Source organism: Phyllobates terribilis, unplaced genomic scaffold (assembly GCF_046119375.1).
Source record: "Phyllobates terribilis strain yellow unplaced genomic scaffold, ASM4611937v1 Scaffold_1__5_contigs__length_1240528914, whole genome shotgun sequence".
Taxonomy (NCBI): Eukaryota; Metazoa; Chordata; class Amphibia; order Anura; family Dendrobatidae; genus Phyllobates; species Phyllobates terribilis.
In genome coordinates, this window is record NW_027362761.1 from 128598975 (window position 1) to 128618856 (window position 19882).

A 19882-nucleotide genomic window follows, 5' to 3' on the forward strand; every position below is an offset into this window, starting at 1 on the left:
ACTGCATTTGCCTTTCAAACATATACAGAGACAGGAATATTTTTTGTAGCATTTTTAAAGGGTACTTGTTATATCCTCAAACGCCATTAACCTGCAGATATGGGGTTAATGTGCAGGTCAGTAAAGCCGTGCCAAACGCTGCCACTTGTGAAACTGAAGTTGACGAGAAAGGGTGACCACGTCCCAGCTCTGACAAAGTAGAGTGGTGTGAAGGCACGTCTTTTTGTGCAACCTCGCATTGCGCAAAAAATATTCACTTAATGCTTTTTTCACCAGAAATCTGGCCAAAAAGCTTTGATGATTCGCCCCTTATGTGTCAGCCGGAAGTTGCTATTACCAGGTAAGTCTATTAAAGGAGTTGTCCACTACTTTCACATTGATGCCCTATCCGTAGAAAGTCCGGCCGGACGTCCTTAGCTGCTTGCTTGGCCGGCGATTGTTACTGCACATCCGCCTCCTATTCAATTCAATGTGAAGCGGATGTGTAATACCCCGCTGCAGCCATTACAAATGAACGGCAAAGCCCCGCAGGTAAGCACTTCCGGCCGCCGATAACAGCTGATCGGCGGGGGTGCCGCGTGCGGGACCCTGGCCGATCATACATTGATGCCCTATCCTACGAATAGGGCATCAATGTGAAAATAGTGGACAACTCCTTTAAGCTTCGCACTCCATAGATTTACTCTGTAATAGCGACTTCGGGCTCACACATAGAGTGCAATGTGAGGCAGCAAGACTGAAGCGCCATCATGGTGGTGTGAGATCAGTGGCCCAGTCATTTAACCCTTTATAGACAGCAGTTACTTATGCAAATATGTGGAAATTGTCTATTTTCTCAATTTGATGCCAGTTCTGATGCCCAGAACCCGTTTGGGCCAGGTTGGAGTGACATGAATTTGATGTGGGGCATCACTATCTGTGCAACGGTGGTGTGAGATCAGTTGCCAAAGTCATTTAACCCTTTTAGTAATTTCATCTAAGTTTTTTTTCTAAAACTGTCAATAGTTCCCGCAGTGAACAGCTCCTGGGGTAGACTACTCCACAGATTAATAGATCTAATGGTAAAGCGGGCTTGTCCTCTGGAGATTGACCCTTTCTCCAGATGGAGGGAGTGCCCTCTCCTCATTTGAGGGGGGTCTTCACCACACTTTTTCTATGGGAGATTTATGCACTTATACAAGACTTAAGACTTTCGTCATAACCAAGATCCTCCCTGTCCCTTATCTGTTTGTCTAAACTGGAAAACATCTCTCTTCCTGTTGAGGTCAAATGTGAAAGGAGCAGTCAATCAGTGGCTGTTGATTGGCTGCAGCGGTCACATTACGCACCCGCCAGATGACAGGGAGATGGCACGGTAGAGTGTGAAGTGGCACTAGTCCAGGAGGTGGGTTAGTTTTGTTACTTCTACCAGCCTGAGCCCACTAGAGGGGCAGTCCCTAATGCACAACCCATTAGGAATGGCAAAAGGTATACTGATGCCACGCTGTACCACGTCCGCCGCTCGGCCTGTGACAAACAGCGTCAGGTGACCAGCGCGGCCTGTACAATACTGAAGTCTACTCCAAGGGGGCATCCAGTACTAACAACCCCCAGAACACCTTTATAGTCATGGGGAATGGCCTTAAAGGGGAATCCCCAATATTGACCATTCCACCTATCAAGGGGTGTGGTGGAGGTGACCACATAGTGACTGACTGCCAATGTGCCCCATACCCGTGCTGCACTGCAATGTACAGACTGGTCAGGGTCACACCACACTATACAGACATGTACACACCTACATACACAGACATATCATGGCGCATGTGCACAGCCTGCTGACATTACTCGCTCATTACCAGCCTCTTCTCTGACTGACTTAGAGAGCAAGAGACCCCTGGGTGGGTCACATGACCGCATGTGACGCTTCTCGCGAGAATTCGGTAGCTTCCGCCCTCTTCTGTGCAGCTTTCCGTTGGCTGAGTGTAAAGTGTGGAGTTGGTTGCTAGGAAACCACGGGTCAGCGAGAAGCGAAGATGTGAGTAGTGTCCAGACTTGTATGTGCCCCGGGTCAGCGCCCCCGTGTGCCATGCCCAGTGTCCCGGGGCTTACGTTATGTAGACGTGAGCCTGGCAGGGTGTGCTGGTTACAGACGGGCTCGGGTACTGGTGTTACCGAAAGTGGCAGCACTTGGCAGGGCTAGAAGCCACGGCCTCTTTTACTGACATCTGATGCTATGCGGCCTCTTTTACTGACATCGAATGCTGTGCGGCCTCTTTTACTGACATCGAATGCTGTGCGGCCTCTTTTACTGACATCGGATGCTGTGCGGCCTCTTTTACTGACATCGAATGCTGTGCGGCCCCTTTTACTGACATCGAATGCTGTGCGGCCCCTTTTACTGACATCGGATGCTGTGCGGCCCCTTTTACTGACATCGAATGCTGTGCGGCCCCTTTTACTGACATCGAATGCTGTGCGGCCCCTTTTACTGACATCGGATGCTGTGCGGCCCCTTTTACTGACATCGGATGCTGTGCGGCCCCTTTTACTGACATCGGATGCTGTGCGGCCCCTTTTACTGACATCGGATGCTGTGCGGCCACTTTTACTGACATCGGATGCTGTGCGGCCCCTTTTACTGACATCGGATGCTGTGCGGCCCCTTTTACTGACATCGGATGCTGTGCGGCCCCTTTTACTGACATCGGATGCTGTGCGGCCCCTTTTACTGACATCGGATGCTATGCGGCCCCTTTTACTGACATCGGATGCTATGCGGCCCCTTTTACTGACATCTGATGCTATGCGGCCCCTTTTACTGACATCGAATGCTGTGCGGCCTCTCTTACTGACATCGAATGCTGTGCGGCCCCTTTTACTGACATCGGATGCTGTGCGGCCCCTTTTACTGACATCGAATGCTGTGCGGCCCCTTTTACTGACATCGGATGCTGTGCGGCCCCTTTTACTGACATCGAATGCTGTGCGGCCCCTTTTACTGACATCGGATGCTGTGCGGCCCCTTTTACTGACATCGGATGCTGTGCGGCCCCTTTTACTGACATCGGATGCTGTGCGGCCCCTTTTACTGACATCGGATGCTATGCGGCCCCTTTTACTGACATCGGATGCTATGCGGCCCCTTTTACTGACATCTGATGCTATGCGGCCCCTTTTACTGACATCGAATGCTGTGCGGCCTCTCTTACTGACATCGAATGCTGTGCGGCCCCTTTTACTGACATCGGATGCTGTGCGGCCCCTTTTACTGACATCGAATGCTGTGCGGCCCCTTTTACTGACATCGGATGCTGTGCGGCCCCTTTTACTGACATCGAATGCTGTGCGGCCCCTTTTACTGACATCGGATGCTGTGCGGCCCCTTTTACTGACATCGGATGCTGTGCGGCCCCTTTTACTGACATCGGATGCTGTGCGGCCCCTTTTACTGACATTGGATGCTGTGCGGCCCCTTTTACTGACATTGGATGCTGTGCGGCCCCTTTTACTGACATTGGATGCTGTGCGGCCCCTTTCACTGACATCGGATGCTGTGCGGCCCCTTTTACTGACATTGGATGCTGTGCGGCCCCTTTTACTGACATCGGATGCTGTGCGGCCCCTTTTCCTGACAGCCGATGCTTTGTGGCCTTTTTTACTGACATCTGATGCTGTGCGGCCCCTTTTACTGACATCTGATGCTGTGCGGCCCCTTTTACTGACATCGGATTGTGTGCGGCCCCTTTTACTGACAGCCGATGCTGTGCGGCCCCTTTTACTGACAGCCGATGCTGTGCGGCCCCTTTTACTGACATCGGATGCTGTGCGGCCCCTTTTCCTGGCGGCCGATGCGGCGCGCGGCCCCTTTTCCTGGCGGCCGATGCGGCGCGCGGCCCCTTTTCCTGGCGGCCGATGCGGCGCGCGGCCCCTTTTCCTGGCGGCCGATGCGGCGCGCGGCCCCTTTTCCTGGCGGCCGATGCGGCGCGCGGCCCCTTTTCCTGGCGGCCGATGCGGCGCGCGGCCCCTTTTCCTGGCGGCCGATGCGGCGCGCGGCCCCTTTTACTGTCATTTTCTGTAATATTAATCTCTGGGGGCATTTTTTTAGTAAATCGATGAAGATCTGATCTTCCAGCCTCCAGTAGTGTAACCTGTTAGTGACGCGCCATAGTGTGGTAGAACAGCAGTCCACCGTATTTTCCGTAAAGCTCTGTCTGCTTCTCTCTGCAGAACGGTTAACATGGCAAGCAACCAGAGGCCTCCATCAGCACGTCCCATATCAAGGGCGGGCATCGGGCCCATCCCAAACAGACCGCCAAGTGGAATCCGCGCTCCTCCCACAGCAAGTAGGCTTACTACATCGGTGAGTGGGAATCAAGCCTTACTATAGGGAAAGGATATTTAGGAATAATTAAAACCAGTAGTCTTTCACCTCCTTGTCTTCCCACGTTTGACTGAAGTGTCAGAAGAAGCTACGTTTATTTAAAGGAGGCTTGATTTAAAGGGGTATTCTCAAGTCTGAAAAGTATTCACTATCCGTGCGATAGGAAATAACTTCCCAACTGCCTGGAGCCCACCAGTCTTCAGCACTCTCATAAGAATAAATAGAGCGGCAGGACACATGACTGAGCACTGCTCCATTCACATGAGACCCATGGGATTGGGATTCTTGGGATTGGTGATGGTCCCTGTAGTCAGACGCCCAGTGATTGGGACATTATGATCTATCCCGTGGATAGAGGATAGCTTCCAAATTTGAGAATAGCCCTTTTATATGGCCATACACCTGTAACACTTGCCACAGCTACTCCTCCTATCGGTGATCGTGCATGTGCTCTCATTAGTGATAGGGGAATAAGCCACTGACAGTCAACAATTCACCATCAGTGACAATGTAGAAATCCAGCATGCCAAGCCCTGCTGACCCTCATTGTCTGCTGTCGGGACACCCCTGTACACATTAGATGGTAAAGCTTAATCTCGCCAGATAATGCAGTGGGTGAAGATTTCTGCGACCTAATGGCCCGTGTAGATGGGCTGATGTTAATATAACGATTGACACCTAAACCTGGCCTGTATAGGGGCTGACAAAGGCTGATGGGAGCAGAACGACTGTTATTCTGATCGTGCTGTCCCCACACTGCATCGTGTTATTGGCAGCGCATCCCCTGTATACTCAAGACGATATGATGATCTACAGTACAGTATATACTGGAATGAATGAAGCATTTAATGTTTAGTGCAGTTTTCTTCATCCTTAAGAAACGCAGAGTAGTCATTCTTCTTCTTGCCCTGTAGATGCCACCTGGCACTGTCAGACCTGGGACACGTGGTGGGCCTCCTGCAGCCGGCGGAGTTCTCTCAGCTCAGATAAAAGTAGCTGACCGGCCTGTCACTCAGCAGGGCCTTAGTGGAATGAAAACTGGAATGAAAGGTAAAAACCACAAATGACTTGTAAGATTTTTAGAGACTTAGAGATTGAATAGGGGCAATTGTAACTGTGATTTTCCTAGAAGATGTGCAGTAAATGAAAGTTTAGTGTGAAACTAAATAAAAAATGATGGAAAATCAAACTGACGTTCTGGTGGTCCCATTCCTGTGCTTATTCATCCCTCATGAGCTAGTCACTGAGCAGTCACGTGCCATACATGCCATCATAACCACTGAAGCCAGTGATTGACTGCAGCAGTCTTGTTACATAATTACATAGTTTGAAAAAAGACCTAGGTCCATCACGTTCAACCTGCCTCCCCCAATTATACATTGTACATGATCTCTCCCTGTGAGAATGGGGGACAATCGGCATTGGAGAAGCTGGGGGTTGGATGTTTATTTCCATCTTAGAAAGTCACTTATGCCCAACTAAGCATTCAACCTCAGAGACCCCCAAACTACACTGTACCCTGCTATCTCCAGCAATGTAATAAATAATGAATGGAGCAGAGGCATGCATCTGTGGCCATCATTCTTACAGGGCATTTTTGGGATCTGTGGGGATCGCACCAGCAGTCAGCTATCGAGGTGATAACATGAGAACAAAACTTTAATAAGTGCTGTGTTTTGCTCCATTTTATGATGTTTTGGTACAATTGCTTTGTTTATTTCACCACTGGATAGGTATCAGTAATGCGTTGCCTATGTGGAGTAAAATACTTACCACTCGCTGTCTTCTGCTGTTCCCAGCGCTGCTCTGGTCCTCTTCTGCACCACATGACCACTGTTTTGACTGGCTAGATAGCTCCTGTGTTTGTTGGGTGGACCAGAAGTCACTTCTCAATGTAAGTCTGAGCATCAGAAGGAGACTCCAATATACTTACATTAAGTGAGACAGTAACCACTAGTAGCGACTTCTGGCCAGTCAGAAGATGGTGGATAGGGAGCGGAGCGGTGCTGGAAACAGTAGAAGATGGCCACCAGTAAGTATTTTACTAAAGGGAACATACGTTACTGATGTCTGTCTGGTGGTGAAATAAAAAAAATACCCTGAAGTGATACTGTAAAGCGGTTTTCCTAATTCACCATTACTATTTCAGGTCCACAGAGACAGATTTTGGATAAATCTTACTTCCTTGGACTCCTCAGGTACGGAAAGGATATTGTAACATCATATGTGAATGGTGGTAATGCAGCGCCACTTTCTTCTGCCTGATCTGAGAGATTTTTCTGCACGCCAGGCAGGACAGTTGGCAGTGCTTGGCAGGTATTGTGTAAGTGCCCTTTTCTCTAATCCCCTCCACGACAACCCCAACAGGAGGTTGCCTCCCCATCCTAATTAGGGACAGGAAACATAAGAGGTTAAATAGCCCTCCCCTTCCCTCCATCCTCAGTGTTTTCCTGTCCCTAATGGGATGAAAAGGTTTCCTTCTTGGGGCTGTGGCCGGCGAGCAGTTCCCCCAGCTCACATACCTTAGCTGGGCAGCCGTGGAACGATCACCCCAGGTCTTCCTGGACGCTGCTGCTCCCGCTTCCTGGCGGGACCGCACTATCCTCCAGCGCTTCATCAACGCTGGATGGTGAGATGGCTGGGGGCATCCCGTAGCTCCCCAGCCAGTTACAAAGCTCCTCCCCTCCCCTCCCTGCTACCGCTCTCCTCCGGAGTCTCGCCAGCAGCATAGAGCGCACACAGGATGTGACGCGCGCCAGCATTGCAATGGGCGTGACGTCACTTCCAGTTGCGTTCCACGGTGGAACGCACCGCCTTTTTGACGGGAAATTTGAAAATTTAAAAAAAAATAAGAGATTGGCTGGACCTGATGTCTGGAGAGAGGGAGTCTCATCCTATTGGATGTGAAAAGGTGCTGGATCTCGGTTTCCTGTACAAATAGGACCCAGATGGAAGACTCCATAAGGTAGGACTGAGGTTCTAATGATCGATGTGTCTGCCCCTAAAGCTTCTGCAGAGCTCAGCGCAAACCCTGGCCCAGTGAGTATATCTGGTAAAGGGTAGGTCCGTCTTGGTGCAGGATCCATCCTTATGTCTTCCTCTTGTCTTTTAGGGTGACAAAGACCCTGCACCATAACCAAAAGAAAAACCTGCAAGTCGCAAATGTGCCATTTGTAGTAAGAAGCTCCCATCCGCCCACAAAAAGACTCTATATCAGTCGTGTACGGATAAAATCATCCATGAGGAGCAACCCTCCCTAATGGATGAAGTCAAAGGAATGGTATGCCAGGAGATCCAATCGTCCTTGGCCACCTTTTCACAATCCTTTTCTGGGGGTCCCTCCGTATCCAGGAAGAGTAAATACGCCCCAGAAGATACCTCAGACTCGGAGGCCGAAAATTCAGCCCCTGAAGAATGGTTAGAGGAAGGTGAAATCACTCCAGGCCATAATACTGATCAGGATGATAGGAAGTTTTTCTTCTCCTCGGATGACCTTGAAGAACTTCTACTCGCTGTCAGAAATACAATGGGAGGAGAAGAGGAGAAAACATCTCGCGCGGTACAAGACGAGATGTTTGGGGGATTGAGATCAAGTAAGAAAATGGTGTTCCCTATTCATGACAACGTCCAGAATTTAATTCTGGATGAATGGGAATTTCCAGAAAGGAAGCTGAACATTCCATCTGACCTAAAGGATCACTTTCCCTTAGATGAGGACGTCTCTAAATGCTGGATAGCGATACCTAAAGTCGACATCCAGGTGGCCAGAGTGGGGAAAAAAACTCTTCTCAGTTTAAGGATCCACTTGACCGCAACATGGATAGTTTACTTAGGAAGTCATGGGAGACGTCAGCTTCCGCCCTGAAGACGAATGTCGCTTCCACTTGCGTCACAAGAACCCTATTCCACTGGTTACATCAGCTGGAGGATCATATCCAGGGTGGTACCTCGAGAGAAGATCTTCTGGCCTTCCTGCCCCTCTTACAAAAGGCAGCAGGATTCCTTGCGGATGCCTCTGCTGAATCCGTCTGGATTGCAGCCAGAACTTCGGTTCTCTCCAATACCGCAAGAAGGGCACTGTGGTTAAAGATGTGGAGCTGTGACATCCTATCTAAAACCAAATTATGCTCCATACCCTTCAAGGGAGAATATTTCTTTGGTCCGGCACAGGATGATTTATTGGAGAAGGTATCCGATAAAAAGTCTCTCCTACAACCAAAAACGCCCGAAAAGAGGCAATTTTGTCCTCCTCAGACACAAAATCCCTCATGCAGAGGAAAGGGTAAATCTGGTCGCTGGAGCTACCCCAAAGGAGGAAGAGGTAGAAGCATTTTTCAATCCCAGCGTTCTGACAGGCAATGATTCCAGACAGGTGAGAGGCAGAATTTCAGGATTCTTCAGGCAATGGCGGAGAATAACATCAAACCGCAAGATCCTAGACTGGGTCAGATCAGGAATAAAAATAGAATTTTCCTCCTTTACCCCTCAGAGACTGGAAGTAACATCTCTCCCATCAGAAAAAACTCCAGAAGGTTCTAACATCAGAACTCCAGCAGATGCTATCTTCGGCAATAATTGTCCCTGTGCCAGAAGCAGAACAGGGCAAGGGCCATTATTCAAGATTATTCCTGGTAAAAAAAAACATACGGATCCCATCGGGTTATCATCAACCTGAAGCGGCTAAATCAATACATTCTTTACCAAAGATTCAAAATGGAGTCAGTAAAAACCACGATTCCACTGATCGGAAAAAAACTTTGTCATGGCTACCCTAGACCTAAAAGACGCATATTACCATGTGCCCATTCACCCAGATTACCAGCGATATCTGAGGTTTGCGGTCTCACTAAATCAGACTATATGCCATTTTCAATTCAGAGTCCTTCTCTTTGGCATCTCCTCAGCGCCCCGGACCTTTACAAAAATTATGGAGGAAGTATACATCAGGGGAAAAAAGATCTGCATCATACCTTACCTAGACGACTTCCTCATCACGGCTCCTTCTATTCCTGTCCTCAAAGAGCAACTTCAATTAGTCTTACAGACCCTGGGGTCCTTGGGCTGGATCATAAATCGTGAAAAATCAGACCTTACCCCATCAACACAAAAGGTCTTCTTAGGAATCCTCTTAGATTCTCAGGAACAGAGGTCCTTGCTACCAACATCCAGACAATTAAATGTAAGATCAAGGGTCCCAGATACTAAAGAACCAAAAGACGGTATCCATAAGGTTCGCCATGTCAGTTCTAGGATCAATGACAGCATGTATCCAGGCGGTCCCCTGGGCCCAGGCTCACACAAGAATCCTTCAGAACTTCGTCCTCTCTTGCTGGGACAAATCTCCAGAGATGCTCAACTCAAAAATATCTCTTCCCCAGCATGTGAAAGTATCTCTCCACTGGTGGCTCAACCCGGAAAATTTGACCAAGGGTATTTTGTGGATTCAGCACCCAATCTCTTCTCTAACAGACGCCAGCAAAAGAGGTTGGCGAGCAGTCCTATCCCAGAAGATCTTCCAGGGCATCTGGCCCAGAGAGATGGACGACCAATCCTCAAATTTCAGAGAACTGAGAGCGGTAGAGGAGGCCCTGAAGGCAGCAGGTCCCATTCTTCAGGGAACTCACGTCATGATTTATTCCGACAACACGACGACGGTGGCCCATCTTCGTCATCAGGGCAGTACAAGGTTTAGAAGCCTACGAGAAGTCTCGGCAAGAATTTTTTCTTCTGGGCAGAACATCATCTCCTGTCTCTATAAGCCCTTCATCTGAGAGGAGCCGACAACATTCAGGCAGACTTCCTAAGCAGGACGCAAATAAATCTGGGAGAATGGAGCCTCAGTTCAAAGATGTTTCAGCTAATAACCAGGAAATGGGGTCACCCAGATGTAGACCTGTTTGCAAGTCAACAGAATGCAAAGGTGAGTCAATATTTCTCCATAGACCCCAGAGAGACCCATTCAAGGATAGATGCATTCTCTGAGCCCGGGTTGGGAACTTCGGGTTGGCCTACGCATTCCCTCCAATTCCATTACTACTGAGGACCGTACAAAAAATCAGAGTGGACTGATTCAGGACCATTCTGATCGCCCCTCTATGGCCAAAGAGAAGTTGGTTTGGGGCTCTGAGCCTCCTAAACCCAGAGGGCCTTTTTATTTGCCTCTGGACTGCTATCTACTCCATCAAGGTCCAGTATTTCATCCAGCTTCCCACAGCTTATGCTTGGCAGCCTGGCTTCTGAGGCCTTAATCCTGAAGGCCAAAGGTCTCTCGGATGTTGTAATAGACACCCTACAAAAAAGCAGGAAGCAGGTCACTAATGCCATTTATTTAAAAATATGGAAGATCTTCTCCCATTGATCCCTTTCATCCTGATATTGCCAGGATATTGGACTTTTTACAGGACAGTCTATCTAAAGGACTAAAACCCAGTACCCTGAAAGTCCAGGTCTCTGCTCTAAGCTCATTCTTTGACCAAAACCTGGCTGACCACCGGTGGATAAAGAGGTTCATGACAGCAGCCTCTAGAATATGTCCGAAAAGGCCCATCATGGTTCCAACCTGGGACCTGAATATAGTCCTAAAGGGTCTAACTATCCCGCCCTTCGAACCTATGTCTCAAACTCAGATGGACAAATTATCTTGGAAGGCAGCTCTATTAGTAGCCATCACAACGGCAAGAAGAGTCGGCAAGATCCAGGCCCTTTCCATCAGGGATCCTTATCTAAGAATCCTTAATGACAGAACAATCCTCCGCCTAGACCCTTCTTTTCTTCCAAAGGTATCTTCTCATTTCCACATGTCCCAGGAGATAATTTTCCCATCGTTTTGTCAGAATCCAAAAGATAACAGAGAATCTGAATTCCATTCTCTTGATGGCCGAAGAATCCTCCTTTACTACCTACAACAGACGGAGTCTTAGAGAAAAGATCAGAACCTTTTTGTCCAGTACTGGGGACCAAACAAAGGGAAGAAAGCCTCCAAGAGTTTTCTAGCTAAGTGGATCAAAAAAGCAATCACAGAGGCATATAAAAGTCAAGATCTGCCTCCTCCTGTGTTTCTAAAAGCTCATTCCACCAGGGCCATGTCAGCCTCATGGGCCGAAAGGGCCAGCGCTTCCATCGAGCAGATCTCCAAAGCTGCCACCTGGTCCTCGGTCCATACCTTTACCAAGCATTACAGATTAGATTTGATGTCTGGAAAAGATTTAGCCTTTGACAGAAAAGTTCTTCAGGCTCCCTAACAATATTTTTTGGCATTACTCCTGTTGGTGCTGTCATGGAGGGGATTAGAGAAAATAGAATTAGACTTACCGGTAATTCGGTTTCTAACACCCTCCACGACAGCATGGGTATTTTCACCCTCATGAATCTTTATGTTCATTTAAAATTCCTTGGTGTTTAACCCCTTAATTACCGGGGACGTATTAGTACGCATATTTGCGTGCCCCGGGTTCAGTGAGGGCTGCTGCGCTGAGCCCTCACTGAACGGAGCACATCTCAGCTGATTCTTACAGCTGACGTGTGCCCGCAACAGCCCCGGGTGGAATCGCGATCCACCCGCGGCTGTTAACATGTTAAATGCTGCTGTCAATCTCCGACAGCAGCATTTAACGCGCGCTTCCGGGTAGCGCGTCATCAGCCCCGCCCACCGGCGACCCCGTCACGTGATCGCGGGTCGCCGATGGGCGTGCATGACAACCCAGGGTCTGCAGCAGACGCCTGTGGTTGTCATGATCTTGTCGCTATGAGCGCCACCTAGTGGTCGGCGCTCATAGCACAGGACCATTTCTGCTGCATGCAGGGGACCTGCTCGTCCCCTGTATGTAGCAGAGGCGATCGGATAGTTGCTGCTTCTAGTCTCTTATGGAGACTATTGAAGCATGCAGTAAGTGAAAAAAAAATGTTTTTAAAAATATAAAAAAAAATAAAAGTTTCGCCCCATTCAAAATAAAATATAAAAAAAAAAACCCCACATAGACATATTTGGTATCGCCGCGTTCAGAATCGCCCGATCTATCAATATAAAAAAAGAATTAATCCGATCGGTAAACGGCGTAACGAGAAAAAAATTCTAAACGCCAGAATTACGTTTTTTGGTCGCCGCAAAATTGCAATAAAATGCAATAACGGGCGATCAAAAAATCGGATCTACCCCAAATGTTATCAATAAAAACGTCAGCCCAGCTCGCAAAAAATAAGCCATCAACCAGCCCCAGATCACGAAAAATGGAGACGCTACGGGTCTTAGAAAATGGCGCTATTTTTTTATTTTTTTTTTTTATCAAATTTTGGAATTTTTTTTCACCACTTAAATATAAAAGAACCTATACATGTTTGGTGTCTATGAACTCGTAATGACCTGTAGAATAAGAAGGGCAGGTCAGTTTTAGCATTCAGTGAACGTGGTAAAAAAAATAAATAAAAAACAACTGTGGTATTGCACTTTTTTTGCAATTTTACCGCACTTGGAATTTTTTTCCTGTTTTCCCGTACAGGATATGGTAAAACTAGTAATGGCGTTGAAAAGTACAACTCGTCCCGCAAAAAATAAGCCCTCACATGGCCATATTGACCAAAAAATAAAAACGCTATGGCTCTGGGAACAAGGGGAGCAAAAACGAAAATGCAAAAACGAAAAATGCTCTGGGGCTTAAGGGGTTAATAAATAATTCAAGCATTCATACTGTGTGGTCCTTGGAAAACACGAAAACACTGAGGATGAAGGCAAGGGCTATTTAACCTCTTGTGTTTCCTGTCCCTAATTAAGATGGGGAGGCAACCTCCTGCTGGTGCTGTCGTGGAGGGTCTTAGAAACCGAATTACCGGTAAGTCTAATTCTATTTTGTGATTAATCTGATACTTGCTGAGCTTTGGGCTATTGCCTCTGTATCTGTCCCACTTGGCGTGCAGAAGCATCTCTCCATGCCGCATGGCATATCAGGAGATAGAATGAGGTGCTGCACAACCCCTTTAAAGAGGACCTTTCACCAAATGTCTCATGTTGAACTGGACACACGATGTAATAGTGGCTCCAGAGCGGAATAAAAAAATTATTTTTTTTTTTTTTTTAAAATGTCACCTTTCCGTTGCAGAGATCTTAGCACTCAAATCACCTAATGAGATGACAACACGCATTTGGACTTAAAAAGTTATTAAAGTTTTCACTGGTGGCGTGTACTTCTTCTGCCTGTATGATGCTGACCAATCAAAAGCAGGCAGCAACACTCAGAGGAAAGAAGTATACACAACACAATAGGTTAGCGTAAGTTTGTCAATGTGTGAGATGTAATCATACAGCTTAGTGATGGGTCGGCCGTGAACGATCCGAGACAAAGAGCTGGCTCCCTGCTCTGAACGATGGTGATGCACGCCAATGAGAGCCACTAAATTCTCTTAATGGCTCTCACTGGGCGTAACATTCCGGTGTTCTGCGGACGTAACTCCACACACATGAACCATACCCCACCCATTCATCAGTTTAATTACCTGCAAGTAGGCAGGATTTGCGGCCACGGGTGGGCTGAGTCTCGGCCACATTAACGTCATCTTAAATATGTTTTCACTTATGGTGAACACATATTTAATAGGGATATTTTTAGGAACCAAAAGAGTTGGCTCTTTTTAGTGAGCGTAGCCAAGTGAGCCGGATCACCAAAAAGAGCCGGACTGCTCATTACTAATACAGCTCTGATCTGCTGGTCTAACCTCCTGCAGGAGTTAGTGTGGGGGAAGAAGCAGTGCAGCTGAGTCTAGCTGTGTCACATTACAAACCATTCTTTCAGCTCTCCTTCTTTTCTTGCATGATCACCTGTGATGTTCTGCTCCTCCCCCACACGGCCTGACCTGAGCTGAGAGCTCAAAGTGTCACACTTTGTCTGTTATAATTGTTCTGCAGGGAGATCAGAGCAGGGTGTCATTACATATCACACAGGAGTAGCCCAGAATAGTATGGTTCCTCCTTTGTGAGACCTAATGACATCATGCTCTGATCTCCCTGCCGAGCACTGCACTGTACTGCGTCCCCCCACCGCACTGACCAGGAGATCAGAGCTGTACCATTACATCTCACACAGGAGTAGCCCAGAATAGGATGGTTCCTCCTGTGTGAGACCTAATGACATCATGCTCTGATCTCCCTGCAGAGCATTGCACTGTACTGCCTCCCCCGCCGTACTGACCAGGAGATCAGAGCTGTATCATTACATCTCACACAGGAGTAGCCCAGAATAGGATGGTTCCTCCTGTGTGAGACCTAATGACATCATGCTCTGATCTCCCTGCAGAGCATTGCACTGTACTGCCTCCCCCCGCCACACTGACCTGGAGATCAGAGCTGTACCATTACATCTCACACAGGAGTAGCCCAGAATAGGATGGTTCCTCCTGTGTGAGACCTAATGACATCATGCTCTGATCTCCCTGCAGAGCATTGCACTGTACTGCCTCCCCCGCCGTACTGACCAGGAGATCAGAGCTGTATCATTACATCTCACACAGGAGTAGCCCAGAATAGGATGGTTCCTCCTGTGTGAGACCTAATGACATCATGCTCTGATCTCCCTGCAGAGCATTGCACTGTACTGCCTCCCCCCGCCACACTGACCTGGAGATCAGAGCTGTACCATTACATCTCACACAGGAGTAGCCCAGAATAGGATGGTTCCTCCTGTGTGAGACCTAATGACATCATGCTCTGATCTCCCTGCAGAGCATTGCACTGTACTGCCTCCCCCGCCGTACTGACCAGGAGATCAGAGCTGTATCATTACATCTCACACAGGAGTAGCCCAGAATAGGATGGTTCCTCCTGTGTGAGACCTAATGACATCATGCTCTGATCTCCCTGCAGAGCATTGCACTGTACTGCCTCCCCCCGCCACACTGACCTGGAGATCAGAGCTGTACCATTACATCTCACACAGGAGTAGCCCAGAATAGGATGGTTCCTCCTGTGTGAGACCTAATGACATCATGCTCTGATCTCCCTGCAGAGCATTGCACTGTACTGCCTCCCCCGCCGTACTGACCAGGAGATCAGAGCTGTATCATTACATCTCACACAGGAGTAGCCCAGAATAGGATGGTTCCTCCTGTGTGAGACCTAATGACATCATGCTCTGATCTCCCTGCAGAGCATTGCACTGTACTGCCTCCCCCCGCCACACTGACCTGGAGATCAGAGCTGTACCATTACATCTCACACAGGAGTAGCCCAGAATAGGATGGTTCCTCCTGTGTGAGACCTAATGACATCATGCTCTGATCTCCCTGCAGAGCATTGCACTGTACTGCGTCCCCCCACCGCACTGACCAGGAGATCAGAGCTGTATCATTACATCTCACACAGGAGTAGCCCAGAATAGGATGGTTCCTCCTGTGTGAGACCTAATGACATCATGCTCTGATCTCCCTGCAGAGCATTGCACTGTACTGCCTCCCCCCGCCACACTGACCTGGAGATCAGAGCTGTACCATTACATCTCACACAGGAGTAGCCCAGAATAGGATGGTTCCTCCTGTGTGAGACCTAATGACATCATGCTCTGATCTCCCTGCAGAGCATTGCACTGTACTGCGTCCCCCCACCGCACTGACCAGGAGATCAGAGCTGTATCATTACATCTCACACAGGAGTAGCCCAGAATAGGATGGTTCCTCCTGTGTGAGACCTAATGACATCATGCTCTGATCTCCCTGCAGAGCATTGCACTGTACTGCCTCCCCCAGCCGCACTGACCAGGAGATCAGAGCTGTATCATTACATCTCACACAGGAGTAGCCCAGAATAGGATGGTTCCTCCTGTGTGAGACCTAATGACATCATGCTCTGATCTCCCTGCAGAGCATTGCACTGTACTGCCTCCCCCCGCCACACTGACCTGGAGATCAGAGCTGTACCATTACATCTCACACAGGAGTAGCCCAGAATAGGATGGTTCCTCCTGTGTGAGACCTAATGACATCATGCTCTGATCTCCCTGCAGAGCATTGCACTGTACTGCCTCCCCCCGGCCTTACTGACCAGGAGATCAGAGCTGTACCATTACATCTCACACAGGAGTAGCCCAGAATAGGATGGTTCCTCCTGTGTGAGACCTAATGACATCATGCTCTGATCTCCCTGCAGAGCTTTGCACTGTACTGCCTCCCCCAGCCGCACTGACCAGGAGATCAGAGCTGTACCATTACATCTCACACAGGAGTAGCCCAGAATAGGATGGTTCCTCCTGTGTGAGACCTAATGACATCATGCTCTGATCTCCCTGCAGAGCATTGCACTGTACTGCCTCCCCCCGCCACACTGACCAGGAGATCAGAGCTGTACCATTACATCTCACACAGGAGTAGCCCAGAATAGGATGGTTCCTCCTGTGTGAGACCTAATGACATCATGCTCTGATCTCCCTGCAGAGCATTGCACTGTACTGCCTCCCCCCGCCACACTGACCAGGAGATCAGAGCTGTACCATTACATCTCACACAGGAGTAGCCCAGAATAGGATGGTTCCTCCTGTGTGAGACCTAATGACATCATGCTCTGATCTCCCTGCAGAGCATTGCACTGTACTGCCTCCCCCCGCCACACTGACCTGGAGATCAGAGCTGTACCATTACATCTCACACAGGAGTAGCCCAGAATAGGATGGTTCCTCCTGTGTGAGACCTAATGACATCATGCTCTGATCTCCCTGCAGAGCATTGCACTGTACTGCCTCCCCCCGGCCGTACTGACCAGGAGATCAGAGCTGTACCATTACATCTCACACAGGAGTAGCCCAGAATAGGATGGTTCCTCCTGTGTGAGACCTAATGACATCATGCTCTGATCTCCCTGCAGAGCATTGCACTGTACTGCCTCCCCCCGGCCGCACTGACCAGGAGATCAGAGCTGTACCATTACATCTCACACAGGAGTAGCCCAGAATAGGATGGTTCCTCCTGTGTGAGACCTAATGACATCATGCTCTGATCTCCCTGCAGAGCATTGCACTGTACTGCCTCCCCCCGCCACACTGACCTGGAGATCAGAGCTGTACCATTACATCTCACACAGGAGTAGCCCAGAATAGGATGGTTCCTCCTGTGTGAGACCTAATGACATCATGCTCTGATCTCCCTGCAGAGCATTGCACTGTACTGCCTCCCCCCGCCACACTGACCTGGAGATCAGAGCTGTACCATTACATCTCACACAGGAGTAGCCCAGAATAGGATGGTTCCTCCTGTGTGAGACCTAATGACATCATGCTCTGATCTCCCTGCAGAGCATTGCACTGTACTGCCTCCCCCCGGCCGTACTGACCAGGAGATCAGAGCTGTACCATTACATCTCACACAGGAGTAGCCCAGAATAGGATGGTTCCTCTTGTGTGAGACCTAATGACATCATGCTCTGATCTCCCTGCAGAGCATTGCACTGTACTGCCTCCCCCCGGCCGCACTGACCAGGAGATCAGAGCTGTACCATTACATCTCACACAGGAGTAGCCCAGAATAGGATGGTTCCTCCTGTGTGAGACCTAATGACATCATGCTCTGATCTCCCTGCAGAGCATTGCACTGTACTGCCTCCCCCCGCCACACTGACCTGGAGATCAGAGCTGTACCATTACATCTCACACAGGAGTAGCCCAGAATAGGATGGTTCCTCCTGTGTGAGACCTAATGACATCATGCTCTGATCTCCCTGCAGAGCATTGCACTGTACTGCCTCCCCCCGCCACACTGACCTGGAGATCAGAGCTGTACCATTACATCTCACACATTGAGAAACCTGCTCTACACTATGGTGGGGCGTGTTCTTCTCTGCTTTCAGCGTTGCTGCTTGCTTATGATTGGTCAGCATCATACAGGTAGAAGATGTACACGCCCCCAGTGAAAACTGTCTGATAACTTTTTTTAAATTCAAGTGGGTGTTAACTCATTAGGTTCCAAATATTTTGATTGCTAATATCTCCGCAACAGACAAGCAGAATTAAAAACACAAGCTTTTTATTCAGCCACTATTACACACTGTGTCCGGTTCAACATGAACAAATTGGTGAAGGGTCCTCATTAAGTGTTTGCTTTGTGAAACCAGAGAACCCGGAGGAAACCCAAACAAACACAGGAGAACATACAAACCCCTTGCAGATGCTGTCCTTGGTGGGATTTGAACCCAGGACCCCAGCGCTGCAAAGCTGCAGTGCTAACCACTGAGCGACCGTGCTGCATTGAGCCTCATCACAGTCATTCTGCACCTAAGTTTTCTGGGCTTTTTGTTTTACATTCATTTCTATCAGAAGTTTCCATGTCAGAAACCTTTACATAAAAATGTAAAAAGCCCCTGACATTGGCTACCAGCGTTTATCACCGATCCTTTTACTCTTAAAATATCTAAATCAGTGGTCCCCAACCTTTTTTGCACCAGGGACCGGCTTGAAGCAAGATCATTTTTCCATGGCCCAGCAAGGAGGGGGTGGGGTGGGCGGGGCTTTGGTCATATGGGGGCGGGGTAATGGAGGGATTTGGAGTTTAGTGCATACTTATCACATAGTGTAGACCAGGTCCCCGCCAGGAGCCCCACATAATGTGCTGTGCCAGGAGCCGCATCACTGAGGCCCCATCACGCCCTGCAGCAGGACAGGGCAGCTGTCCTGACAGCTGCTGTTCAGCTGCATTTACTTCATCCCAGGGGCGGACACAGACTGTAGTGGGCCCCTGTGCAAGAAATTTTTGGGGGCCCCCCCCGCCCTTCATAAGGCAACAAAGTTATGTAAACATAACCCCCCCATGTGCATCTCTCACCCCCCCATGTGCAGCTCACCCCCGTGCATCTCTCATCTCTCCCCTCCCCCCCATGTGGATCTCTCATCTCTCCCCTCCCCCATGTGCATCTCTCATCTCTCCCCTCCCCCCCATGTGCATCTCTCATCTCTCCCCTCCCCCATGTGCATCTCTCATCTCTCCCCTCCCCCCATGTGCATCTCCCATTCCCCCCACTCCTAGTTAATTGTATTTAAAAAAAAATAAAACTTGTTATACTTACCCCCATGCGATCCCTGCAGAATCCTGGCGCTCGTCCAAATCGCTGACACCAGGTTCTCCTGACTTCCGGTCATGTGACGGCGCCGTCACATGACCGGAAATCAGGGGAATCATGAAGGTGCTGCCGCAGCAGCGCAGCGCTAAGATGTCCCGGACCCGGCGCTTAGCATGCGGCCGGGGGCCCCATGAGGAGAGAGACGCACAAGAGGGGGGCTCCTACCGGCCGGGCCCCATACTGGAGTCAGGGCAGTCATGCCCTGATGGCGGCCCTGCTGGAGGCTGGAGGGGCCCCCTCTCCCCGCGGACCGGCTGAAAAACCCCAACGGCCCGGTCCTGGTCCGCGGACCGGCGGTTGGGGACCTCTGATCTAAATAACAGAATGTTGCCATATAGCGAAACAAATAAAACTGTAAAGGGCCGCTTTTGATTTGTTTTCAACTTACAGCTAATATATATGTAATAAACTTGTAACGCTGATAGCAATTTCTTGTA

The 19882-nt window shown here is 49.1% G+C and overlaps 1 protein-coding gene across 1 annotated transcript in view; it reads left to right on the plus strand.

The window, feature by feature from the left end:
* Nucleotides 1-1863: 1863 nt before the first annotated feature.
* IFT74 (intraflagellar transport 74) overlaps nucleotides 1864-19882 on the plus strand; it is a 133146-nt gene continuing 115127 nt past the window's right edge. The window contains exons 1-4 of the mRNA XM_073667246.1: nucleotides 1864-2017; nucleotides 4210-4342; nucleotides 5278-5413; nucleotides 6513-6561. Coding sequence (XP_073523347.1) covers nucleotides 4220-4342; nucleotides 5278-5413; nucleotides 6513-6561 — 308 coding nt within the window. The 5' untranslated portion in view covers nucleotides 1864-2017; nucleotides 4210-4219. The remainder of the gene's footprint in view (nucleotides 2018-4209; nucleotides 4343-5277; nucleotides 5414-6512; nucleotides 6562-19882) is intronic.